This window comes from Lepidothrix coronata, unplaced genomic scaffold (genome assembly GCF_001604755.1).
Source record: "Lepidothrix coronata isolate B3197 unplaced genomic scaffold, Lepidothrix_coronata-1.0 Scaffold176, whole genome shotgun sequence".
In the NCBI taxonomy this organism is placed as follows: Eukaryota; Metazoa; Chordata; class Aves; order Passeriformes; family Pipridae; genus Lepidothrix; species Lepidothrix coronata.
In genome coordinates this window covers 2,004,291-2,026,021 of record NW_016690356.1, presented here as the reverse complement: position 1 = coordinate 2,026,021, position 21,731 = coordinate 2,004,291, and the positions used below count along the sequence as shown (strand labels likewise).

Sequence of the window (21,731 nt, the reverse complement as noted above, 5' to 3'; positions counted from 1 at the left end):
TTCAGAACAGCTGTTCACCTTAAGGTGGATGTAAAGAGCTGCTGTTCCTCCTCACACCCTTTTTTGTGGAGAGTTTCACACTCAGCAGCACAGCCAGGACCAGGTAACATCTCAGCCCCTTTGCTCTCACGGGCTACTTCACCTGCTGAGAAAGGAGGCATAACCCCCACCAAACTAAAACAGGGAAAGGTTGGAGCTTTTTGGGGTTTCCTTTTAAATAACTAAAAATTCATGTGTCAAATCAAGCTGCAGGGGGAGAAAGAGGAGTCAAAGTTACTGTACACACTACCAGGATCACAGAATCACAGGATCTGTCAGGTTAGAAGGGACCACAGTGGGTCACCTGTCCAACCTCCCTGCTAGAGCAGGGTCATTGTTCACCTTTATCCTACACTACACCTCAGCTCAACCCTTTCAGCTGATGTCCAACAAAGTTCTGTTGAGGAGAGGAGCAGAGTCCAATGGTATGCATGGATCAGCCCTCCTGAAAAAGCAGGGGAACCCACAGCTGGAGAGGGCAGACTGAAGAAGGGATGGAGGTGGGGAGTAGACACGTCTCTCCCTCCTCCACCATGCAACCTGTTCCTCCCTGCAGCTTCTCCTCCACTCCTCAAAGCAGGCTCGGTTCTGAGTCTGGCTGTGCTGGGAGGTTGTAAGCCCTGTCATCCTGGCACCCATCCTGCCTTCTAGGGAGGGGATGCTGCGCTGGGAAGGCTCAGGCACTGAAGGCAAAACTCCAGTGTCAGCCCTGCACCACCAGCCCCAGTGCAGGTGCACCTTCCCGGGCAGTGAGTGTGCTGCTCCATAAGCACGTGCTGGATGTGCCCCAAAGGGATGTGTTTTCACCTCAAGCTCACCCCAGTGCCCTCAGGACGTCACCTCTGAGGGCTCCGTGCACCAGGGCCAGGCACCAACCCCACAGCTCCCTGCGAGTGCTTTGTTCTTGTTTATGGCTTCTGGGACAAACAGTGGTTTAAAGTTCTTTTTACCCCCCTGTTTTTAAAAGAAAAGGGAGATGCTGACAACGCAAGTGACCACCCAGGCTTTCAAAGCACTGCAGGAGGCCAAAAAGGAAAGTCACCCATCAAGCTGCTTGTTATCCTGATGCCTCTTTAGAGGAAAGACAGTTCCCACAATCAGCCCTATTTACTGCAGGCTGCAATTTTGCCTGGATGGCAGGACAAACTCCTGGATACCGCTCTAGCTGCACATGAATGCATTTGAGGCAATATGTAAAATTAATGAAGACAGGTTTTAGGTCTCTCTCCCACAAACGTTCAATGTCCGTGTGCTGACTGTCAGTTTTAATGGACTCACATGACATGTGTCAGTGTGGAACATGCCCAGCCTGATTGGGAAAAATTGTGTGACTTATGGGGCTAAAAGAATGGCAAACCTGTAACTTTTAACGCCTCAGCCTCCCTGAAGACCACAAGCCCCAAGAACAAGAGCAGTTTTACTTGGCACGAACAGAGATGACTGAGCAAGACAACACGTACAAGGATGCCAAAGGTTCCAATCTCCACTTAAAATCTCTGCCCTAGTAAGCCAATGACAGGGAACATATGGCTCCCAGCCATATTATTTGTTCTAGTTTATTATGCATAGCACAATACAGACAGTAACAAGTGCGAGTCAAGATGTGGCCTGTTAAACGTGTTGAAAACATTTACTGGGCCAGTAGCAATGAAAAGGTTCCCTACCCTTGTATTACACAGATAGAGGTTTACCACACACAGCCCCAGTTTGAATGCATTGCCCAATTTGCAGCCAACAGCCCCAAGTCTCAAATGTTCTATGAGCAAGCAACTTGGACTCCTTCTCTTCGATACGTGTGACGTGTCTAGCTTCAAATTTGCAACTGGAGTTGCATTCACACATCCAACAGGCAACGGCTGATTGCACAAGGATTGCAAAAGGGTTGCGTTTTCCAGCCGTTACCAAATGGCAAACTCCAGTCCCAAGGCCATTTTAGAAGCTTCAGTAAGTGTAACAGAATGAGTCAGGCCGGGAGGGACCTCTAGAATTCATGAAGTCCCACCACTCTGCTCAAGAGGGCGGTTTAAGCAGCTCCTCAGGACTCTGTCTGGCTGACTGTTGACTGTCTCCAGGGATGGAGACATCTCTCCACAGCCTCTCTGGACACACAGTTCCCATGTCTGACCACCCTCACAGTAATAAAGTTCTATACTATGTTTAAATGTAATTTCCTGAATGCCAGTTTGGACTCACTGCCTCTCAAGACACTAAGCACCACTGAGAAAAGACTGGATCTGTCTTCTTTACCACTCTACCAGGTATTTATGCATGTTGATGAGACCCCCCCACTTCTCCTTTCTCCAGGCTGAGCAGCCCCAGCTCTCTCCATCTCTCCCCACACACCAGATGCTCCAGTCCTCTCACACCTTTCTCAAGGTGTGTCACTGGACTCCAGTATGTCTATGTCTCACTTGTACTGGGGAGCCCAGCACTGGACCCAGCACTCCAGATGTGCCACATCAGGACTGAGCAGAGGGAAAGGCCCACAGACCTCCTGGCAATCATTTGCTCAACACATCTTTGCTGCTGCCCATCTTTGTGCAAGGACACACTGATGTCTCACTGTGGAACTCTCTGCCCACCACGTCCCTGTCCTTCAGTGCTGCTGCCACCTGGTCAGTCTCCTGTTATACAAACTCAGTAAAGTTACAAGACTTCTTTCACGTCTACAAGACTTCTTTCACATCAAACCCCCCACTTTGGTCTGTATTTGCCCTCACGTAGCCAGAAAATCCAAACGCAAACAGCTGACTCACCAAACACACGGCAAACCCCCAAGTCTGCCCAGAGCCTCACCCACTGCACTGAGCTGTCAGAAAAGGCCACCAGTGCAGACACCTGAAAGGTCCTTTTCTTGGTGGGAGGCAAATACAAAGTTCAGATCAGATATGGATCAGAAAAATCAGCCTAATCTTGTAATGGGTGTAATTAACGTAGTCAGTGTAATTAAAAGCACTTTGATGCATTGAAGGAACAGCACGTGAGGAAATAACACTGCAAAACAACATGTAATGACAGTGTTAGCACAGCAATTACTGTTTCCAGGTTTAAAAGGCAACAGGAAGGTAACAAAGAGTGAACCGGTCAAATCAAAGCTTGAGACAGCACATTAAAAACACCCCTCAAACAACCTTAAAATTGTCTTGCTTCAAATTTGCATTCTCTCTCCCAGAGAAGATGATTACAACCTTTTGATCTCTGCAAGCAAGACAAATTATATTATCATGATTAAAAATTCAGGTCCTTCTGCTGCACCAGTAAGTAGGACACCCAGAGAGTACATCACTGTGCTGGCCCCCGTGACAAAGGTGCACAGCAGCATTTCCTTCCTGAGGTATCTCAGTTTCTGGACACAAAAGAGTTAAAATCATAAACTGCCATGATTTAAGGGATGCTCAGCTCCTTCACCCAGAGTGCAGAGCACCATCTGACCAATGCAGGAAGGCCAAAGGCAGCTCTCCCAGAGGTGAAATCGAATTGCACACACACGTTATTTGATTTCTAGCAGCACGTGTAACAAAATTAAAATTAAAAGGGGAGGGGGGAAATCAAGTTAATTTTACCAAAACCTAATTGGGAAGGTAAACCAAACAAACTACCACATCTCTTCTTTTCCTTTCAATAAAAGCTCCCTCTGTCAAAGCCTTAACATCTTGTCAGTGCACGCCAGCAAATCCATTTAAAGCTCAAACAGAGAATTTTATTCTTCTGCGACCCCACAGCCAAAGAGATCATTCTTCCTTTGTTGTGCTGGAAGGATTTGGGCTGAAAACTGGCAAGAAACAAATTTTAAAGCTGGGTCACTTCTTCCTCCCACCTTTTCATCCTGGTAGGGTCTTGGTAGCAACCTTCAGTGTGAGTCAAAGGGGATTAGGGAGAGGTTCAGGAGCAGCACAGTGAGAAAACTGGAAGAGTTACCTTTAATAATTACCAAGACTTTCATGGTGTTACCATAGGAATTAATCCTTATATTAATATTTAAAGCATGAACAAAGCAAGGACTCTGGAAGACATGATGGGGGAAAGTGGTAGCAGTTCACTGCAATGCACTAATTGTAACTTAAGGGGAAAAAAAAGACACCTTGGGACCCCTAAGGAAATTGTGCTGTCTGGACAACAGGGTGAGCTCAAAACCAGAACTGCCTTCTTCCCTTGCCATCTCCTCGAGTGAGTAGCCAAGCCTACCTAGATTTTTTACAAGTCTCCAGAACTGAACTCCTTCCTATACAGCTTTTTGGAAATACACGCCAGCAACACAGAGCACTCTTGAGCAAACCATATAAACTACAAGGCAATGAGACGTGAAAAAAAGAGTTCTTTCCAAATTCTGCAGGGTTGTTCTGAGTAAAGACAAAGTTTGGCACCGCATCAAGACCTAAAAAGGAGGAAGGTGTCAGACCAAATGTAAAACTGTAGCTTAAAAAGATGAGAAATATCGGACATCTCCTCCAGATCATTGCTTCACAGCAAGCCCGAACAGCACCTTCTAAAGTGAAGTTGGGCAAACCTCAAACAGCCACAGAAGCCAGAACTCAGAGGATGCAGCAAGGCTGATGAAACCCAGCCGGGTGTGTGTGCAGGAGGAGCTGCAGCTCTGCTGCTCAGGGCTGAGTGCACGTGGCCTTAGTCAGTTCTCCAGTTCACTTATCCCTCTTTTCAACCAAGAGGCTGGTGAAAGCAGGGAAGAGGTTTTACTTGTAGTGGTGTTATGTGAACCTACCTGACACCTCTGCTCTGGAGACAGGCTGGGAGAGCTGGGGGTGTTCAGCCTGAAGAAATCTCTGAGGAGACATGAGAGCCCCCCTAAAGGGGCTTTTGACAAGGGTCTGGAGTGACAGACAGGACAAGAGGGAATGGCTTCAAAATGACAGAGGGCAGGGCTAGATGGAATATTAAGAAGGAATTCCTCCTTATGAAGGTGCTGATGCACTGGCACAGGTTGCCCAGAGAGGCTGTGGCTGCCCCATCCCTGGAAGTGTTCAAGGCCAGGTTGGACAGGGCTTGGAACAACCTGGGACAGTGGAAGGTGTCCCTGCCCATGGCAGGGGGGTTGGAATGAAATAATATTTAAAGCCCCTTCCAGCCCAACCCAGTCTATGATTCCACGACTGCTTTTAAAAGAACAAAATCCTATGTAAGTGCTGTGACATGGCAAATGTACTAAAAATACAGGTCATGCAAGATGCACAACCACCAGAAAGCTGGGGGTTTAGACTAAGTCTCCCTTAAAATCCCATTACTCCAAGAGAGCTTGCAGATTTCAACACCACTCCATGCAGGAACTCTGATCTTCAGTCTCCTTTCCCCTGCCAATTTTCCTCAGTCTTTTGCGTTGCGTTTTTTTTTTTTTTTTAAAGAAAACTGCACATCAAATGCTGCATTTCTAAACATTACACATTTATTCCCTGCTCTACCAGTTTGTTACAAGGTTTCTTCTAGATTCATTCTCAAACCATTTTAAACATTTGGAATACCTCCCATGTGGGGGAAGAGCACAGAGCTCCTAGTCCCTGCACAGACAGCTCAGAAGTGGAAAAATCCTTTTAGCAGCCGTTTGGATATTAAAGAACAGGCCAGTGCACAGAAGACCTTATTCCCTTCAACTTGTAACAGAAGGTGAATATTTCCTTTTCCCTGGCATGTTTGAGTTCTGGAGTTGTATGGTGGCCTTGAGAGATGAAAACAGCTCACTCAAGAGAAGAAATAAGATTTTTAGCTCTTACAGAGGTTAAGTGCATGTAAATCAGATAATGTGGTTAAAGTGAATTATCAAATTCTTCAAAACCTCATGTTGCAGAATACTGCAAAGAAGTTTGGGGGAGCAAGCATGGAAAGGACAGGAAGAGTAATAGCTAATAAGAGAGCTCTCCAGTTCCAATTTCCTAAAGCTGATGTCCTGAGTACTGCTATGACAGCAAAAATAACAAGTCTTTTTTTTTTTTTTGCCCTTTCCCTGTTAGCAACAGCTATAAATGTCATCAACAGCACCAGCAGGAAACCTCCACAGAGGGTAGGATGTGAAGAAATGAGATGCTTGCTAGTTTTAGAAACCATTAAATTTGCCATTTCCACTGAACTCCTACAGTCACTTCTTCCTGCAAAGTTCAGGGACTCACAAAATAAAAAGGTCATCCTGGCAGAAAGAGAAACTGCCTCTGCACTGGAGAGCGAGCGTGACAGTCCTACCCATCTCCTGGGGAGCCTTCCCAGTCTGCTGGCATCAGGACTGGCCACTACGGGCAATGGAAGAGGCCAAAATCCTTTGGGGGTCAAGAGGTTCAGAAACTGAAGACTAGGTCCTCTTTTTCTTAAAAAAAATACAGGATGATTTCAGAGGAAAGACCTCACTGTCCAAAGGACTCTGCTCTCAAGCTCCCATGAAAAACCCCCCTCCTCTCTTAGATGTCTAAGAGAAAGGAGCACATTTCTGGAGATCTGTTATTTTCTACCTTCAAACAGGTATTCAGCACCACTGAATTCAGTCCACTGACTTTCTATTTTCCTCAGAGATGCTGGATAAGTTTATAAACCCTTTATATTTAACTCATAAGCTTGTGTGAAATTGGAAGTCAACGGGACAGAGAACAGAATATGAGCAACAGAAGTGGCTGTGACAGTTTAAAGAGTGCTCCTTTAAGGTCTGGGGACTTAACAGATCAACTAAGTGCTGGAGAATTATAACTAAACCTAATTCTAGCAAATGCCTTTTGGAGGACGAACCTACTGCTGGAAAACAGCAGCACCTCAAAGAGGTCTGTATGAGCAGCAGGAGAAAAATCAGATGCCTCCAGCTTCTTCAAATACTGCAAATTGCTGCAGTCATGGGGTGTTTTTCCCTGATGGTGGGACAGCAACACCCAGATTGACTTGAAATGCCTCAGCTCAGGTACCAGGTGCAGTTTTACTCTGGGAAGAAAGCTACAGCAAGTGTTTCTTACACCTTCCTACTCAGGCCCTGCTTTCACACCGCCCTGCAGACACCTACAGGAACCATTATCTGTGTGCCTGTAACTACCCACTTCAAGGGGAAAAGTGAGGTCTGTCAATGGGCTGCCAAAGACTCAAAATAATTTTAAAAGGCAGCAATGTCACCGAGGCCACTGAAGAGCAGAGCACTGGGTGCTCAAAAGCCAGATCTTCACGAATGCCAGGTAGCCAGACCCAGTTAATACATGTCTCCATTCAGCTGGTTAAAAAAATGTAATTTATAAAAAGATCAGCTGGGCTGTCTCATGTACCATGGATTCTGGTACACTGTCACTTTGACAAAGATTGCTTGTTAACACAAAAAGCAGTGCAGCAAGAACAAGAATCAGCTCCTCACAGTGTCTTTGATTCTCCTGCAGTGCAGTTATGGAAGGGAACAAACCCAGGGCTGCACTAACCTTTCCATGTTCTCCCTTCCCTGCATGTTGTGAATATGACCAAATGCTTTTTGTTTTAAAGGTCAGAATTTGAAACAAGAATGTTAACGGTCTCATGATCCTTAAAGTAGCAATTCTAGGTTCATCTGCAACAGTGGTTAAAAACAATTTTTCTCAGCTAACACTAAAAGCCAAGAACTCAGCCAAGAACCTGAACATTGCACTGTATCCATGTGTTTTGAAGGAGGGGATGCTCTCCCCAGCATACCACCTTGGCACAGCCCTTCTCCCCAAGGACAACAAAGCTGGAGCAGCCAGGTGCAGGCTGGACTCCCATCCCTTGCAACATGTCCATGGTATTTTGGGAGCTGTTTTATTGATGTGTTCTGGAGGGATTATCAAGTCTGCTGGCAGCAAATGCTCATCAAGGCACATCACCTCGTAAAGCAGGCGAGTAACTGCTGCTATGTTACATTAGGAGCTGCTGGCAAAGAACGCATTTCAGTGATTCCCAAAGACAGGAACGTGCAGATATCTCGTGGAAAATAATGAGTTTGGTGAGTTCAGTGGACAACAGCAGTAAATAAAGCAAAGATTCCTGCAGAAACACGTAACTGAGCTGCAGGTAACATGAGATGATGATGCAGCAGAGGCTGCAGAAACCAAAAAGCCCAGCTGCATTAAAAGGGAGGAAAGCAAAGCAAACATCTGCTGCAGGACTAGTGTTTAAATAGACACTACCTAGACTTCAAACTGAGAAGTTTTCAATAACTGAAACATTAAAGGCCTCTGTATTGTCCATACTACTTTACCACCCACTTAAAAAAAAATCGGATAGCATTTCCAAATCCATCTTCATGATTTAAAGGCTGCTCAGGAGTGTTATGGAAACCCGCCTAATTCGTCCAGACAGTTTTGACAAATCCAAACCAGTGTGTTTAAATGTTTAGCGAGGAAACATTTTTCAGGAGATGTAATACCTTTTATTAGACCAACAGATACAAACAAGGAGCCCGAGGGGGTGGGAGGGCAAAGAGGCTGACAAGCTTTCAAGATCTAAGTCTTCTTTTCCAGTCTGAAGATGGGCTGTTGGCCTGAAAGCCTTTCTGCTCAGACTAAATAATATTAAAAAAAAATCAGAAAACTTGGCTCCTCCTCTAAACTTCCCTTCATTTGTACACTTGAACTGTCAAGGCTTCAACATTAATTCTTTAAATGATGAATATACCTTTGGAAGGTGTTTTTGAACACACCAAAAGGTTTGCAAATCCCTTCTTTAAACAATGAGAAGACTTAAATCCATGTATGGAAAGTGAACAATGCCATCTCTTGCCAACCTTTGCTTCCCTGTCCCACAATGCAATGTCAGCAGTATCACCAGCACGTTAGACTAGCTGCGTCCCAAGCCTCAAGCTGTGAACGTGCTGGACTGCCAACCACTCTCAGTTCAGTAGCCAGGGAACACGAGAAGATGTGTATCCCTCCAGATTCTGAAAGCTTCACAGAAAAAGCCCTTTTTCTGCTGCCTTGCAGCGAGGTTGGGTTGTGGGAAGCAGCTCTTACAAAGCTTGTCACCACACGCACGACGCACTGGAACACGCCGCCATCCCCAGCGAGGATGAAAGAGGGAATGCACAAAAAGTCATTTCAGAGTTATGTTGGGAGAAACATGACCTCAGTGTAATGTGCCTCTGGAATTTCCTTGCTGCACCTGGGGACTGCAGCCTGCAGGAGCAGTCACTGTCTCCTTCTCATGGCTGCAGGGCCATGAGGGTGCTCAAGCCCCCGAACATCTCGGCTGCCCCTGGCTTTCTGAACCATTCTGAGTCATTCTATGTGTATTGCACAGTCTTTTAAAGGAGATGGTTGATCACTGTGGACATTTGAAATGCCGTAATCTAATCACCACCGAGGACAGCTAATGGCTGTTTTAAGGATGTTGCTAGATATGAGAAGCTCACAGGGATATCCCCCAAAGGTAACTCTTAAGAGAATCACAGGATCCTAGAATGGTTTTGGTTGGAAGGGATCTTAAAGATCATCTAGTTCCAACCCCCTGCCATGAGCAGGGACACCTTCCACTATCCCAGGTTGCTCCAAGCCCTGTCCAACCTGGCCTTGGACACTTCCAGGGAGGGGGCAGCCACAGCCTCTCTGGGCAACCTGTACCAGGGCCTCAGCACCCTCACAGGGAGGATTTCTTCCAAATAACTAATCAAACCTTGCCCTCTTTCAGCTGAAAGCCCTTCTTCCATGTCCTATCACTGCATACCCTTGTGGAAAGTCCCTCTGCAGCCTTCCTGTAGCCCCCTTTCGGTATTGGAAGGCTTCTAAAAGGTTTCCCCCAGTCTGTCTCTTCTATGGTTTGATATATTCTGGGAGGGTTTCACATTACAGCCACCACCACTGACGACGTGCTTGACTGGCAGGAATACAGATACACCTTCCTGGCCTATTACTCTTAGAATTTGGTCACCCTACCCAAAAAAAGCAAATTATGGTCCTGCCAGGGGATCCTCTCCAACAGTGAGGCACGGCTGGACAGCTCAAGCAGCAAGAAAACATCAGCACTGTGACAAGTGGCTTCTGTGATTCCTTAGATGAAGGAGCAGCGACCACAGAGAGCTACAGCTGAGGGACTGGGAAGGAAACCCAGGGCTGTGCCCATCCTTGTGTCTGGTCTCACACCCTTGCAGTTCTCAGAAGGGTTTGATCTCCCTGCCAAGCAGCCGTTTGTGATTCCAAGCCCGGACGCGGAGAGGCTGCCCAGCGTTACGCGGCCGGCCGGGCACCGCGCCCGCGTGCCACACAGAGCCAGCTCGGACCACAGCGCTCCAGCCCAGCCCCTGGAAAGCTGGGCCACAAAAAGCCAAAGCTGCAGCGCATCCAGCTCTGAGAACCACCTCTGAGGGCCCTCACCAATGCACTCACATGCACCCTTCAGAAGGAGCTGGAGAGCGAGAGCCGGCGGCGCTGGGAGTCTGTGCCAGGTAAAGACAATCTGCAGTCAGACTCGCCACTGTTAAATGCTTGGAAGACAAGCATGAAGAAAAGAAACTCAGGTATTTTAAACACCAGCTGCCTCCATCCCTCCCTTAAAAATGAACCAAAACCAAGGCCAAATATGAGGACTTACAGGCTAATCTAGTACCTCAAATAAGGTCAGTTTTCCACGTGACTAGCATTTTAATACTGTATTAAATTATATATATTTTTCACTGTACCCCTTAGTAAAAAAGCCTTAAATAGATGCCTGAGGTCTTTTGGGCTGTTATTAACAGCAGAGACAACAGACTTTGAAACACACACCCTGCAGGGATCTCTGTGCACATATCCAATTACGCACAGTTCTGCTTCCAAAGTTTTCTCCTGATAAGTGTCTGGAATAAACTGAAATCTCTTCAGCATGCAAAACTTCTGGGATGAATTTAAATGAGCGTCTTCAGCATTTTATGAACAATCCCTTACAAAGAGGAAAACTAAAACACAAGGTTCATTGTCCAAAATAGGCTCTAGGTAAGGTTTTGTCATAAAATTCCTGTATGACTTATGGGAAATGTCCATTCCATAGAATGGAAACTGGAAATGGAAACTGGACAGGTATAAGAAACTGCTTTCCCATGCATCTAATAAGCCAGATGACAGACTGTTTAAGTGGTATTACAGACTGGGCAGAGCTGTCTCCAACCAGACACGATGTCCCTGCCCATGGGAGAGCAGGAGATCTGGGGAGCAGCCAGAAATGCCCACTGTCAGGAAGAAAAGCCCTGTTTTACTGTCACGTAGGCAGGACCTCAAATCATGTGCTAGAGTCAGAAAAGGGTGAAATGAAAATAAAAAAAATTTAACAGAAAAAAAAGAAAAATAACTTGTCAGAAGATACTTTATTGCCATGGATCCCGAGCCAACTGTACAACAAGGCTTTGCAGCAAGCAGACAGCTCTGCCAGACAGCTGTGAGAACTTCACACTCAACAGACAACCAACCTCGGCTCTAATCACCACCTCCAGTGCTACTCCAGGAAAGATTTGCTCAAAATCTGCAAGTTAAAGGCAATTCTGTTTATAATTTACAGTCTTGGGATGGCCAAAGGCTCTCTCTTACCCTAGAGGAGAACCCATGAGGCTTGGAAACAATATGAAAAGAAAAAAAAAGCAGCCAAGAAAACACAGACAACAACAACAACAAAAATACGCAGCAAAAACCCCAACCTCTCTCTGACCTCCAAACTTAACAAGTCAAAAGTAGGGTGACACACAACAGGCAAGTACAGGCAGAGCAGAGAGCACAAAGCAAAAGGTGAGGTACAAACATACACACCTGGAAAGGACACACAGAGGAAATGGGGCTACAGACTGACAAAAACCAGATGAAATCTAATCAAGGAAAGACAGATCCTTCCATCACACTTCATCCTTTACTGTGGTGGTCTTGCAGACTGAATGTGTTAAGTCCAGACCCTGTCCAAGACACTGCTGTTCAAAATATGGAATTCAGGTAAGGAACAAGTGATTTCCCTAAGCTTGACCCTACAGTGACACAATATCACACTTTGTTGCCCCAAGCTTTGCATTTCAGCTGTGGCAAAAATTAAGGACAGAGGAAAGACACCACCTCACGTGGCTGCACACTCTAAGAGAGTTTTGTATGCTGCTGGTTTAGCAATCCTGCCATGTTTAATCACAGCTGTGGTGAAAGGTAATGTGTTTTCCCATTATGGCTTACAACTGGGAAATATTTATGGAATGAGCAGCATGTTAGAGTGTCTTTATTTCCAGCAGTTAAATGAGGCTTCTGAGAGTCCTCCCTAATATTGTGGACATTTGTTTCATTGCATGAGACTTGTGCTCCAGTTTAGGATTAAACTGTCATAGGGGGATTTACTGATTTAACTGAATACTTGCTTTCTGAGAGAGAAATTCCAGTTGTCTGCTTCTCAGCTCTATCTAGCCATCAATACAAGCCAATTTCAATTTCAGGTTTCCTGGATTGAAAGAAAAAGAGGTGAAAATAAAAATCCACTTTTTTCATGAAAAAAAAAAATTCAGCCAAGACAACAACAACAGCAAAACCAACAAAAGAATCAAACAACATTAAACCCCCCCCATATATTTGGTTCTTCCTAAAGGTATTGAGAAGTCTCTTTTGCTCAGCCTTTATTGCTTCCAGCTTCTTTAAGCACACAAACTTGTCAAAGTCTGACATGCAGAAGGGACTCTCGCAGGCCTGCCTTTTGTCTGCTGTCCAAACTTGTTCGATCCTCTGAGTGGCTGCAGAATGGAAATGAAGCCGCAGCTCTCCTGGCTCAGCCTCTGCTGCCCCGGGCAGATGAACACCCATAAAGCACAGGAAGGCAAGTTCCCTCTCAATGGAGTTAATCAGATCAACAATTATTTTCCACAGTGTCGTCATGTTCAAGCATAAACATGCTTATCTTTGTGCTTAAGATACAGCAAAGGCAAAGCCCTGCTGCAAAAATCCCTTTTTCATGTCTGATTCTGTTGTGGGAGCCATAATCCTAGAGTAGAAAAAAGGATTAAGAACAAGGACTAACTTCACTCTGTCCTTAAGACTCCAGCATTTTGAAATGTGTATGGGATTGCAAATATTAGTAAAATTTAGGTGAGTTTTTTTGCTATTTAACTTTCCGTAATTAATGTAATACTATTTATTCTAAAGGTTGCAGGCAAAGGAAAAAGGACATTATCAAGTTATATACTGTAAATATACCACATTCCAACTACAAAAATCATTATTAACAAAAAGTTTTTAAGAGACTTTTCAATACTGTTTTTCACCTCAAGCCTTCCATTTAAATATTCATTTCCATGACCTCAATTCAACTAATGAACTACCAAATCCTCCCCTTGTTCTACACAAGAAACAGAAAAAAACCCCACAACACAAACAGAATGAGCAGTGCAGGGTTGGAATGAGCACCAGCTTAACTTCCTTGGAAATACCTACAGCTTCAAAGGCAAGATAAGGTCATTGGAATATCAGAGGTAAAAAAGACTCCACAAAGACATACTCCTCACCTTCTGAAATAAGTGACATCCAAGTGTCCACAAAATTCTTGGGAAGTTAATTAGCTACTACAGGAGTGCTCAAATCAAAAGCCATTGTCTCTGTCAAAAGCCTAATTAAAGGAGTTGGTTTAAAACAAAGTACCGATACAGACTCATACCCAGGAAATCACTTTCTGAACAAATCAAAAGTTCAGGGAGCCTGAGTGAAAGTGCCCTGCTCTCCTGTCCATGCCAGTGCTTAAGGGGTATCTGGATTTTAATGAGCCACCATTTCAGGTTGGATTGGTTCAGCAGGTCAGGTCCATCACTGCTTTGGGGTAAGTGGAAAGGCCACTCAGGTTCAGGAGCAGCCCAGGTCTCTGTGCTGAGGCCAGCTGGGGTTTTCCAACCAAACACACGGGTCAAAACCCAGCACTGTAGGTTAGGCACAAATTAACCTGCCATGTGACTCTATTCAAAACATGGAAAGTTTTCCTTCAGGAGGGAGAAGAAACAGAAACCTGATAAAAACTCCAAGAGCCAGAAATCACTACTACTGATCACCCAAAGAAGGAACAACCTAGGCACTGTTCTTAAACCATAAGACATCAGTAGAGAAAGCAGGTGTGTCTTTCCACCTTTCCCACCTGCAAACGTCTAGCCCTAGGCCAAATTTCTTTAAGAAAGGCTATTAAGTCAAATATAAAAAGCTCTTGGCTTCATGTTGCATTGTTCATGTGTTCCCTTTCTGCTGCAGTGCCCTTTGGAGAGCTGTAAAGGACAAGGCAGATTTAAAGACAGGGAGGAGGAGAGAAACAAGACAAGGCATTCTCATTAAAAGCAACCCAACCCCATCTATAAATTCTAAGTTCAACTGACAACTAGATTTAGCACTGCACTTTGGTCAAGGACATTTTCTACTGAGCAGCTCGTGTTCCCAGGACACGGAGGAGGAAAGCACAAGATCTGTTGGTGAGAACCAGGAGACAGCACGTGCTCACCCACCTTGGTACCAGGTTTGGGCACTCATGCCAAACAAACACTGCTTGTGCAACCTGCCAAGGTCCAGTGAGCAAGCAAGAACTGAAGCCACTGCCCTGGCATTTCTTAGGATTTCCCTGTACAGGAGGGTCCCTTTGGTCTGTTATCTCCTAGCAATCTTCCCTATCTGAGCAAACATCTCAGAAGCACTTGCATAAGCTAAAGGTTGATATTACTGGAATACACCCAGTCAGGTGTCTGTTTCTTTTCCTGATACCAAAAATAATCCTATACCATGAAGCTTCATTAACCACAACCAACAAATGCAAAGCACTAACCTTTAATCAAGTACTTTCGCGTACCAGCAGGAAGGGCAATACTTGAACTTGCATTAGCAAAGGGAGAGGAAACACTACAGATATTACCTTCTCCTGCCAGCAATTAAAGAGCCTCTTCATGGAAAAGCTGCTCTTTACAATGTTTGCCCTACTTAGCATTAGCTCTCAATTAGTAAGAGGCAATGCTCCAGAGGATGGTAGGAATCCAAAGAAAAATATTAACAGGTAGAGAGTGGAGGCTGAAGGCTGTTAAATGAGCTCACAAGATCCTCTGGGTGGTAATAAGAGGGGGGGAAACGGGTTGAAGCAAACTAAATGCTACTTCTCAGTGCAGAGCACAGCAGTGAAGCAGAGCAAATCCACCACAACAAAAAAAAAATGGTCCACAAGACATCTGGTTGCAGGGAAAGACTGAAAAGCACCAGAAATTAAAGTCTGTGGAGAAATGGGTACGTGGGAGAAGATGACCCCAGCATCAGCAGTACAATTTTTCAAGAGTAATGCTTTTTAAGAGACCAACATCACAAACAGCTTAAACAGCAGCAGTGACACGGCTCCATCCAGGGGAGGGAAAGCTCTGGAGAGGGGCCCATCACTTAATTATGGAGGAAGAAACCAAAAGGTGACACCGCACCGGTAAAAGCCTTCACTCACATTCCTCGTGGAAGAGAGAAGCTCACAGAGCTGGAAAAGAAGGGTCAGAGGAACAGTTAATGTATTTAATCTCGTTGCATCCCACTGGTGCAGTGAAACCAGATGACACGCAGCCAGAGTTCGTGAGCCAGCTGGAGAACCATTTGGGCAACTCAGTAAGACAGAGGCGGCACCAGAAGGAATTTAAGAATATAAATGCAGAGCCAGAATAAAGGCCCACCTGATCATGTCTGGCCTGATAGTGGGCAGTTGTGAATTCCTCTGGGATGTGTCCAAGCAGCAGGGCAGATACAGGATGGCCCCTACCCTCATACTGTTTTCCAGCTACAGCAGTCAAAGAGCTTCCTGAGCTGGAGATTGCATTTGGACCATTATGTTTAACAGCCCCTGACAGACCTTCTCACAAAAGGAGAAACATCCTCCAGTGTGAGCTAGGAAGCCATTTAATCACCAATGCAGCAAAAAGGCTATTGCTTTGGGATATATTAATGGTATCCCCACATTCAGGGCCGGGGAGCCAAAAATCACTCATGTACTCCAATACTGCACCTTCTGAGGATGTTCCTGGCAGAAACTTGGCTGCAAAAGTAGGAGAGTTAGGGAAAAACCCAGCACAGCAACAAACTACCCAAGTATATGTCAGACTGCGTACAAGGAAGAGTAATGTCATGGGTTTGAAAGGAGCCAAGGCATGATCTGCTAAAATGATACAAAGATTTGTAAAGCACTAATGAAAATGTGAGGGGACCAGTTAGTGTAGTTAAGGTAGTCTTCTCTGATCCTAAGGCACGACAATACTTGGTGATAACAAAGCCAAAAAACAGATCAAGAAAAAAGTCTTGGGTTCTCCCTTGAGATTTCAAGGGAGAGGAAAAGTAAAGTTTATAGACATCATCTCAAGTCCCACTAACCTCATCTACTTCAAAAACACCCTGCCCCCCTCCATTTAGGAGATTTCAGGTTTACTGCATATTTTCCTGTTACTTTTCCCAGGTGCAGGTCAAAGCCCTTAGCAGGCACCCAACGCTTCACCAACCCCTCAGCAAGAAGGTATCTCAGAAATCTGTGCACCCAGTTACTGCACATTTACATCTCCATTTATGCACCAATGTGCACAAGATAACTGTTCATTTCTTCAACTGTGTGAGTACCAAACCATTCAGCTGGACAAAATACTGCCTGAACCACAGGTGTGTTTTCATTTACACCTGCCTTATATCCTCTGATACACTTAACAAAACAGAAATGCTTAAAACTGATTAGATTTATATTTGCTCTGCTCAACTGCTATATGAATAATTTAAAAATGATCAATGGACTGCAGTTCTCAGATTATTAACATCTACTGAAAAACAAATGCAAAAATAATAAAAATTGAGTAGAACTGGAAGATTTTCAACAGGAGCCAGTTTAATCAGCAAAAAAAAAAATTATTTTCAAAGCATAGGTCCGTGTTCAGTATAATGCTGATACTGTTCTGGGTTGGTTGTTCTTCAGAAAACACTTCCTGCACTATGGAAATCAGGTTCTTCAGTCATTATTTGCATGTCTGAATTAACACATGGCAAGTGATGCAGAAAAACTCAATGTCTTTATCCAGGGGTTGCAAGAAAGTATTTCTTCAAATTACAAGCACCTTGGAGAATTTAGTATTACATGTGCATTTTATAAGAAATGTCACTTATTAATGTATGGAATAACTTCAGTGATTTTACCTACCTAAGAACATTTTTCATGCTCATAACTTCTCATTTCTTTCTTCCACTTAATTTAACCTGCAAATATCAAACCTAATATCCTAATATTGCCATGACAGTGCTAATCCCTCCCTCTGCCAATGGAGACAGCAGGCAAAACAGATAACAACTCATAATAAAATTGCTTCTCCTACCTCTCCAAACACAAAATTTGCTCCCTAAATTCCCATTTTTTTCCCCAAGACACAGTACCTGCAAGACCTTACTGACATTTCCTACCAAGAGCAGATCTGACATGGTTAATAAAAATCACACATTTTACATCATACACCTCCAGTATTTATAAAGGACTTTATGCATTTCAAAGGGAGATTCCCAGCTCAATAATAGAAGAGTCATTACTGGAGCCTAGTCCTGCAAGAGCCCAAGACACTGAGCTTTAATGTCATGCCAATCTTATGCACAGAACAGCTATTTTGGGTAATTACAGAAGTTGTAATAATGCCTTTGGAGTCCCATGAAGTTGAGCTCACTCAAGACATGTAGTCTTGCAGGCAGAAGCTTTTTCAAACGAGATTCAATTTGTTTTAATGAAAAGCTGAACAAAAACAACCTTTAGACCATAGTATTTTATTGTAGTACTTGTATGTAGTCACACACAAGATCTCTAATCTTTAGCTGATGTACATCAGCATAACCCTGGTATCTGATTAAGTTACACCCATTTACATCAGAGGAAAATTCAACCTTATGCCAGGTCTTATTTAGAAGTAGCTCCTGTAACTCACCTGTGTTTCACTTTCAGTATAAATATATTAATTACAAAATTATCTTAAATGTCATCTGATACAGCACTGGCTGTTTTGAACTGGGCATTTTATTAGAGCAGAATTAATTTCCTATTGTGTATACATCAAAGACAGATCAATCCAAATCGACTTGAGATGTGTCTGTAGGAAGTTCAAGAGAAACATTTGTCAGTGTGAAGCTGTTTTTGCACGGGGATCCCCCTTCCTTTTGCTGCAGGACAGGTGAAGGGTGAAGGCCTTGATACAGCCCATGAACCTGTGAATCTGAGCTGTTCCTCCAGCTCATTCACGTACCATGGAATGAGTCTTGACTCTCCAAACCTACACAGAGGTTGTGGACCACATTTTTGTTTGCTTGATGCCTCGGGATGTTTAGGATTTTTGGCTTTTTGTACTGGAAAGCAGCACAAGGACCTCCACATCTCCCTCCGTGGGGGTTCCCACGTGTGTATTTTGTGCTGGTAATGTGAATTTTCAGGTGCACAGCGGCTTCACCCTTGGAGCCAGTCAGTGTTCTCCTGAGACGAGAAGACTCCTCTCTCCCTGGGAGGGAACAGTCTGTTCTACAAGCAGGCAAAAAGCAGTGAAAGCCAGCAAGAAATCAAAAAAAGTATGACAAAATACTAAAAGCTTGTTAGCTGGTTTTCACTGACGTCTTTAGTGCAGCCTCCACGTTCTCAAGTCCCTTCTGTTAAGCGGGCATGATTAATTCCCCTTCAGTTTTCCAAGCCTGCTTCTGCTTAGAAGCCAATTTAGCAATTAAATTAATCGGCAAATATTTCTTGCCAGAGAATAAAAAAGAAGTTTCACTCGCCTGGGCAAAACACAATTCCCAAAGGATCTGAGAAGTTAATGAGCGGAACAGTCACAAAAAAATGTAAAAACTGGCAAATCAGACAGCCAAGAAAGAGACAGGAAGTGACAGATTTCAGAAAATACCTCTAAAGTAGAGGAAATGAGTCGTCCTTTAAGAAGAAATCATACATATAAGGCACGTAAAACAGAGTATTCTTTGTAGACTTGACTGAAGAAGGAAAACAAAAAAAAGGAGATTAAAAAAAAGACACGTCCGGAATAGCACTAAAAGCAAGGCAGCTTCAGTGGTCAGCCTCTTCTAGTCAAGACAGAAATTTGCATCATTTTAAAAGCAGTGGCCAAAACCTATCGGTAACAGAAAAAGTGGGAAAATAAAAAAAGGAAAAAGGCAACTAAATGCATGGAGAGGAGTGACCTGAGCCAGTAAATGGACACACAGCTGCTCATGTTAAGCAAAGGGTCTGCTTCATGCCCTGCAAGTAAAGTCCTGAGGGTGACAGTCTTGAATGGATAAAAGGAATTTTTTAAAAATTACAATATGGATAAGCTTCTCCTGGGAGAGATGTGCTGAGAAGAGCCTTGGGTTGAGTTTCTACTCAGGTGAAGTTCTCCTGGACTGAGAGGTTGCTTCAGTGAGTTACTAACTGGAGGCCTCTGTGGTAGCCAAGGTGTTGGACACACAGTTTGGGGAATAAATAAAGATGCACCTTTATCAGAGGCATGACAGGCAGTTCCCAGGCTCACAACAGCAAGAATTACCCAGTTGGACCCACTGAGGTCATGGATACCCCACGCACCAGGTCAGGGTTGGGACTGGCAGCAACCTGAGGAAGGTGTTAAGGGCTTTGTTGAGTGACACTGACATTTTAAAAAGGAAACTCAAGCTAAGTACAGCCTTGCTTATGTGACATTAAGTCTTCCTTAAACACTCATTTTTTACAGCTAGTTGCTATAATGCAGGAAATGTCACACATAAAAGAGCTTTATGTGAGTGCAAACACCTTACAGGGCAAATTTAACCTCTGAGATTGTGTGTTCATCCCTACAAAAGAACATTCATTGTCCAGATGTATTCAGTGAGGTTTTGCTGGAGAGGAGGGGAAATGCAAACTAAAAAAAAAAAAAACCTTCACTGCATTTTATGACTACAAAAGGTATTTCTAATACATTTCTGTATAAGAGAATCACAGAATATTCCAAGTTGGGAGGGACCCGCAAGGATCAACTACAATGTTCTCTTTTGTTATAACGTTATCTCATTAAATATAAATTTACCTGGATCTGATTCTTTACTTTTGGAATGATTTGTCTTTCACAAGGTAGAGAAATTAGGCTAATTAATAAATGTGAAAGCCTTCCGCCACAAGGATTTCCCCTGAAAGGACTCTAACAGCAATTTTAGCACTAAACTGCTTCAAGCAAGTTCACTGCCTGGTTTTCTCTGGCCATAAAGGCAGCAGCAGTTACACTGAGGAACAAGCCTGCTACTGTAATACATCACTCATCACAGCCTAACTGGCATGATAAAGTGTTTGCTCGTGAGGGGATTGTGTGGCCAGTCCAAACAAAGACCACTTCATCCTGCATTTCCTAGAAATCTTTTTTTCTGGAAGAAAAAAAGCTCACATCCTGAGCTGTGCCTATGGAGAGTGGTGGGAAGCCTGAGCTGCTCCCCAGCCTCCCTCTTCCCCCACAAAGCAGAGCTGCCTGCCCTGTCAAATAACCGCTCTGTTGCAGACATCCCCTATGTATTTCATTCAGTTATAAATGAAATAATGTTATAATCACTTGGGTTTTTATTACTGGTACCTTGAGACACTGCCAGCAGTTCCCTCCACCAGTTTGCTGAGTGGATGAGATTTGCAGCAAACCTAAAGCAATCAAGCCAGCAAGGTCGTCTTTATTGCAGAGCGAGAAATGAAGCCTGGATGAGCTGCACGTGTTACTTCACTCCTCGCCCTTCTCACTTCCCTGCTCATCCCAACAGCTCCAGCTCTTGAAAGCTCAGGGAGAGGTGATGTAGAAATGCTGGAAGAGCATCTCCCCACCACTGACTGCGGAGCACCTTCTCTCTTCAAGGAGCAGGGCTGCACATACAAGAACATATAGAGATATATACAAAGATATATCTCACATGCACATGTGCAAATCTCCATTTGTTCCAGCATTTCCCCACAAATAGAAGAGAGAGAAACAAACGGAGTGGTCTATCATCTCTGTGAAGTATTATCCTGCTAAATTTGCTGTGGTTTGGGCAAGCAGGGATGTACCCAGCAGCAGCTCCGGTTTGAAGTGCACAATCCAGAGATGAGCATGGCCCAGCGCTCTCTGCATGTCCTTAGGTTTTAATTCCCCTTCAGATCTTCAGAATTTCCTACTTCCACTGACACTACACATCAGTGAGCTTTCCAGGCTACCCTGATATGAAAAGCAGACCTCAGTCTTGACCTTCAGCTGAAGTTCCGGGGGGCAGGAGGGAGGGTGTGTTTGGCCACCTGACAGATCCTCCTGCCCTTTTGGGAGGCTGGTGTGACATTTGCTGTAGTTTACAGCCAGGAGATTTGCCATCTCAGCCTAGTTAACCTGTACATTTGAGTTCCCGCTCTCAAAGCCAAAAGGACACTTGCCAAAAGCTGGCATGGGATGGAAAGCGCCGGCCTTCCCAATGCTACATGCCTTGGTCAAACCTCTCCTGATGTCCAAGAGCCACAGGATGGCTTATCCCCAGCCTCTGAGAGTCTGCTGACCCTCCTTTGGTGGCTGTGATCCTAGGCTCACACCCAGCAGAGATCCTACAGGAGCTCTTGATCCCATGGGAGAACCAATGTGGCCACTCCACACTGGAAGTGATGAGGAAAAATTGGCAGACGAGAACTAAAGGGGATACAAAGCAGCCAGCTTGACCAAGAGGGCAGCCGGGAAGCTCTCCTAAAGCCCAGACAAGAAGTTCTCTCTTTGCCAAGTTGTTTGTCTAAACTGAATTCGCTTCAACTTAAAACATCATTCAAAATATCTGCATCTGTTT

The 21,731-nt window shown here is 44.4% G+C and overlaps 1 protein-coding gene across 1 annotated transcript in view; it reads right to left on the bottom strand.

The window, feature by feature from the left end:
* Nucleotides 1–12,363: 12,363 nt before the first annotated feature.
* LOC108504846 (chondroitin sulfate synthase 1-like) overlaps nt 12,364–21,731 on the bottom strand; it is a 34,223-nt gene continuing 24,855 nt past the window's right edge. The window contains exon 3 of the mRNA XM_017830332.1: nt 12,364–12,387. Within this exon, the coding sequence (XP_017685821.1) occupies nt 12,379–12,387 (9 nt within the window). The 3' untranslated portion in view covers nt 12,364–12,378. The remainder of the gene's footprint in view (nt 12,388–21,731) is intronic.